The sequence below is a fragment of the Microtus oregoni genome, unplaced genomic scaffold, assembly GCF_018167655.1.
Source record: "Microtus oregoni isolate MIOR12 unplaced genomic scaffold, Mior012 000002F_ref0000024, whole genome shotgun sequence".
Lineage (NCBI taxonomy): Eukaryota > Metazoa > Chordata > Mammalia > Rodentia > Cricetidae > Microtus > Microtus oregoni.
The window spans coordinates 10,788,405-10,794,645 of NW_024543061.1; the positions used below are offsets into that span (position 1 = coordinate 10,788,405).

At 38.1% G+C, this 6,241-nt stretch overlaps 1 gene segment (V, D, J or C); it reads right to left on the reverse strand.

Annotated features, from left to right (window-relative positions):
- Positions 1–4,998: 4,998 nt before the first annotated feature.
- LOC121433356 lies at positions 4,999–5,583 on the reverse strand. The segment is given in 2 exon segments: positions 4,999–5,327; positions 5,528–5,583. Coding segments are annotated over 2 exon segments (378 nt in total).
- Positions 5,584–6,241: the final 658 nt, after the last annotated feature.

Below are 6,241 nucleotides of genomic sequence, written 5' to 3' on the forward strand. Positions count from 1 at the left end.
TTAGCATGAGGCTCATGGCAAGGTTCCAGCTGGCAGCTCACATTTTCTCTTCTGGGGGCTACATGACATCTAACTGATTCCACATTCTTTCTTCTAGCATTCAGTTTAGAATTTTCTCACCTAGTCCTAGTCTCCTGAGCTGCTAGCTGAAACAGCTTCTTTATTCATTAACTATTTAAAGCAACAAACCATCTCTTTTTTTTTGTCTAAGTGAAAAGGAAGGTTTTAACTTTAATACAGTAAAATTCATATAACAAAACAGGTATCAAGCAAGAATTACAGTTATAATATTTATATCTACCTTATCTTCTATCATAACTAAGGAAAACTATGACTATATATATTCTTCAATTCCCTCAAAAACTCCAGAACGATAAAATATTACTTATGTAAACAAGAAGTACATTGTAAAGAACTTCCAAAACTCTTGACAGACATCTTGCTGCCTGTATAATCACCCAAAGTTATTCTTTAATTTGGGGGCATCCATATTCAGCCTACAGGCCCATAGTATCCAGCATACTTTTCCATTAAACAGGAAATTTCAAAGATACTCCTGCTTGTACTGGCAGTTTGTCAGTCACTTTCTTCTGTGTCCTGAAGAATCTCTGGCAGACTCTTTCATGAAGCAGGAATCCCAAAGGATTGCTTCACCTTTGGGCAAGTTCCACAGTCATTTCCTTGTGGTTATTGCATGTACAGTTCCTCAAGCAGTCCAGGCCAAAGCAGTTTCCTGACCAAATGGCTAACCAACAGCATAAAGAGCATCATTGGAGCCTATTATCCACTTGAAGTAGATCAGTGATGCATGCACCAGATGTATCTCATTGTCATGAAAACTCTTAGGCTATTAAAGCATTTTGAATGCCATATTCTAAAGTTCTCTGAAAGATTTGAAGAATACCTATCTAACTGACACACACACACACACAGACACACACACGTACACCCTAACTAAAAAGGCTACAAGCTTGACTATTATAGATGATTATCTATTAAACTATATCTCTTAATTATACATTGTATTTTTAAAGTTATATGTACAAACACAATACATTGATCAAGAGCAGAAATATACATATAACAAACTTGATCTTAAACTTGTATCAGTAAACCAAGATCCATACCAATGCAAATCTCTATGACATATCCTCCTTTAAATATAAGCAAACTCATTTAGGGAATTTGGACATAGTTCTCTCCAAACTGCCTCATTCTTTACTTGGGCAAAATAATTTTGGGGTTATTTATGTCCACTTTTCATGGTCCCTCAAACTACATTAGTCTGGAAGGATTCCACAGGTTCTCATACTCTGTGGAAACAAAAGAAGAACCTCTTTTCCAAAGCAATCTATTCTTTGATTCAAATTTTGAAAACATGACACCTTAAAATATATAGTCTTTGAAGAAAAAAATTTAAGAGGATACCAGAAAATCAAAGGATCTCCCTTGCTCTTGGATTGGGAGGATCAACATAGTAAAAATGGCAATTCTACCAAAAACAATCTATAGATTCAATGCAATCCCCATCAAAATCCCAATAAAATTCTTCACAGAACTTGAGAGAATAATAATCAACTTTATATGGAAAAACAAAAATCACAGGATAGCCAAAACAAACCTGTACAATAAAGGTACTTCCACTGGCATTACCATCCCTTACTTCAGACTCTATTACATAGCTACAGTAATGAAAACAGCTTGGTATTGGCAGAAAAACAGAGATGTTGACCAATGGAATCGAGTAGAAGACACAAATATTAACCCACAAACCTGTGAAAACCTGATTTTCGAAAAAGGAGCGAAAAGTATATAATGGAAGAAAGTATCTTCAACAAATGATGCTAGCACAACTGGATGTCAACCTGTAGAAGAATAAAAATAGATCCATATCTATCACCATGCACAAAACTCAAGTCCAAATGGATTAAAGACCTCAATATCAATCTAAACACACTGAAACTGATAGAAGAGAAAGTGGGAAGTACTCTACAATACATGGGCACAGGAGACCACTTCCTACATATAACCCCAGTAGCACAGAAAATAAGGACAACATTGAATAAATGGGACCTCCTAAAACTGAGAAGCTTCTGTAAAGCAAAGGACACTGTCATTCGGACAAAAAGACAACCCACTGACTTGGAGATCTTCACCAACCCTGCATCAGACAAAGATCTGATTTCTAAAATATATAAAGACCTCAAGACACTAAACTTTAAAATGCTAATTAACCCAATTCTCTCTGAACAGAGAATTCTCAACAGAAGCAGTTTAAATGGCCAAAAGACACTTAAGGTCATGCTCAACCTTCTTAGCAATCACGGAAATACAAATCAAAACAACTTTGAGATACCATCTTACACCTGTCAGAATGGCTAAAATCAAAATCATCAATGATAGCCTTTGCTGGAGAGGATGTGGAGTAAGAGGAATACTCATAATTGCTGGTGGGAATGCAAACTTGTACAACCACTTTGGAAATCAGTGTGGCAGTTTCTCAGGAAATTTGGGATCAACCTACTCCAGGATCCAGCAATACCACTCTTGGGAATGTACCCAAGAGATGCTCTATCGTACTACAAAAGCATTTGTTCATCTGTGTTCATAGCAGCATTATTTGTAATTGCCAGAACCTGGAAACAACCTAGATGCTCCTCAATGGAAGAATGGATAAAGAAAGTGTGGAATATGTATGCATTATAGTACTACTCAGTGGTAAAAACAATGATATCTTGAACTTTGCATGCAAATGGATGGAAATAGAGAACACTATCCTGAGGGAGTTAACCCAGACCCAAAAAGATGAATGTGGTATGTACTCACTGATAAGTGGATTCTATCCATAAATAAAGGACATTGAGCCTATAATATGAGATCCTAGAGAAGCTAAATAAGGTGAACCCAAAGAAAAACATATAGTTATCCTCCTGATATTGGAAGGAGACAAGATTGCCAGGCAAAAATTGGAAACTTGTTGGTGAGAATGGGATGGGGGTAAGGGGAAATGGGGAGAAAAGAGTGAGAAGGTCAGATGTGGAGAGCTTTGGGGAATGGGACTGTTGGAATGGAGGCAGGGTGGATATGGGAGTAGGGAAGTATATATCTTAATTAAGGGAGTCATTTTAGGGTCGGCGAGAGACATGACTCTAGAGGTGTTCCCAGGTGTCCATGGAGATGTCCCCAGCTAGATCCTTGGGCAACTGAGGAGAGAGAGCCTGAAATGGCCCTATCCTATAGCGATACTGATGAATATCTTGCATTTCACCATAAAAACTTCACCTGACGATGGATAAAGCTAGAGACAGAGACCCACATTGGAATACTGGACTGACCTCCTAAGGTCCAAATGAGGAGCAGAAGGAGGGAGAACATGTGCAAGGAAGTTAGGACCGCAAGGGTGCACCCACCCACTGAGATGGTGGGACTGATCTAATGGGAGTTCACCAAGGCCAGCTAGATGATGGAGCATATGATCAAACTGGACTCCCTTAACATGGCTGACAAGGAGGGCTAACTGAGAAGCCAAGGACAATGGCACTGGGTTTTGAACCTACTGCATGTAATAACTTTGTGGGAGCCTAGTCTGTTTGGATGCTCACCTTCCTAGACCTGGATGGAAGTGGGAGGACCTTGGACTTCCCACAGGGCAGGGAAACCCGACTTCCCTTTGACTGGAGAGGAAAGGGATGGGGGTTTGGAGGAGCAGGAGGGAAATTGAAGGAGATGGAAATTTTTAATTAAATAATAAAATAAATAAAATATCTCTGCTGATTTAGCTTAGAGCCCATACAATGCAATATCTCTCTGTACTTAGTCATTAACAGTCAAAAAATTCAATTAAAACACAATAATAGACATAATCCGGACCCTCTGTAGGTATTACATCTATATGTGGCTTATTTTCTTAGTCTATTACTCTTTATATGTGTTTAATATTTATTTTATTATCTTTACTCCTTTAATCTATGACTGTCTGTAATCTTTTATATTACATTTACTTTCTAGTTACTCTTTCTCCTTTATCTTTCAAATCTACATACAATTTTTAAACATACTGATACTTGTTTACAGATCTTCTATGTCTAAATCTGTCCTATTGTGTTTCTGAAATCCTGTCTGTTCTAGAGAGCTTTTAAAATGCAAACCTGCAGCCTGACTATTTCTACAGCTGCTTTGCCTTTTGGTTCGGCCCAGTGAGCATGACTGAGGCATGTTCATTGTCTCTGCAAGCCTTGTAACCTGCCCCAATTCCAAGTATGCGTGGGTCTATGTCACACAATTATGCAGTGTGCAATATGTTGCTCATAAAGCCCATTTAAATGTTTGGTCTCCCGAAAGAACTAGAGTTATTAAATGGCCTAGGAAGCTGCCATTTTGGAGAACTGTGGTTTTTTGCTTTTATTATTGTTTTTTCTCCCACCTTTGAACCAGAAAGAACTATCTTAATGGAGCTGCAACATGCTGCCAACAAGCAGAGCCCATTTGAAAAAAGAAATGTGACTAAACTATGTTTTCTAGTGTCTAGAAATCCTTTCCAAGCCCTATCAGGTTTTATGTACATTTATCTAGGACATGCTGGAGTTCCAATTTGTAGTAAGGAAATAAGAAATCACCACAGAATTCAGTAAAAGAGCAGTAACATTTTTCCTAGAGCTTCCAAACATTGCCATCACCTTTACTTCTGTGCATAGAGTCTTATGATGGACAATAAAATTCCAGAAGTATTAAAAAATTTCTTCATCTTCAAACAACAGAACTGTTTTAAAGTGTTACAGAAGGAATATAAAGATAATACTGAGTTCTTTTTTACATTTTCATTTAAAGGCTTTTTCATAACTATAGACATAAGAGACATTGAACCCATTATTTTTTTCTGGGATCCTCCAACTTTTGCACCACGGTTTGAACACACCAGCCTCAAGAAGCAGGGGGAAGTGTGCAGGTCCACGGCTGTGTGGGGCAGACAGCTGCTGAGAATCTCAGAGAGGTTTTTGTTCAAGGCTGAAGCACTGTGGGAGGAGTGCTGAGAGTTTGCTGACAGTAGTAATCTGCCAGGTCTTCAGCCTGGACACTGCTGATGGTGAGAGTGAAATCTGTCCCAGATCCACTGCCTGTGAAGCGATCAGGGACACCAGTATCCCGAGTGGATGCCCAGTAGATCAGTAGTTTAGGAGCCTGCCCTGGTTTCTGCTGGTACCAGTTCAAGAAGTTAGTACTACCAGCTAAAAGATTCTGACTGGACCTGCAGCTGATGGTGACCTTCTCTCCTGCTGACACAGCCAGGGAGGATGGAGACTGGGTCATCACAATATCTGCACAGGCACCTGCAATCAGCAATAGAAAATTATAATGCATAATATAAAAAAACAATATAGTAGCAGTAGAAATTTGTCATTTTATATCTTTGTAATATGGTATTGTCAGAGAAGCATTGAGTAAGACGTATTGTCTCATAGCACACATTATGAATGTCTTATATAGAAGAAGTGACTCTAATAGATGACAATACTTTAGAATTTCTCACCAGAAACCCAGAACAACAGGGCCATGAGAACCTGGGTTTGAGACACCATGTTGCTCCCTCTGCCTGTCTGATGTTGTCACTGAGAAGGTTTGCTTGATAAATTTTAGGTGGTTGGTCTGAGCTGGCGGGGCCCATGCAAAGCAGTTAGCAAATTCATAAGGAAATGAATGTGCAGTGTGTGTGAGTACTGGATGTCCATCAACAGGCAAATATAACATCATTGAAAGTGTGAGCAATAACTGAATGCTATCATCTTACAGTGCTCAAACAAAAATCAATTAGATACTCTAGTATCAGCTTTGTGTCAAAATCCACAACATTTTAAAATCAGTTGCAGAAATGTTAGGAAAGCTGTCTAAAATTAACATTACAATAGAAATGTTAAAATATGTTCAAAATATCGCAAAATAAACTTATAGTAAAAAATTCAATAAAAGAGAGAGATGGTGGAGAGAGGAAAATAAGAAAGATAGATAGACAATTGAGGTTTATTTTGTTCATTTCTTTCTATATATATAACCACACTTATATAACGAACAATGAAGAATGCCACCGACATTGTAGTCTAATTTCTTTACTAAAAAAAAATAAAACAGACCATGTTTCACTCTGTGTAAATCCTGAAGGACATTAAGATTGAGATGAAAGAATATTAAATCTCAAGGCAAGGGTACAACCTGCAGAAACAAACAAGTGTCATCTGCACATTTAAGG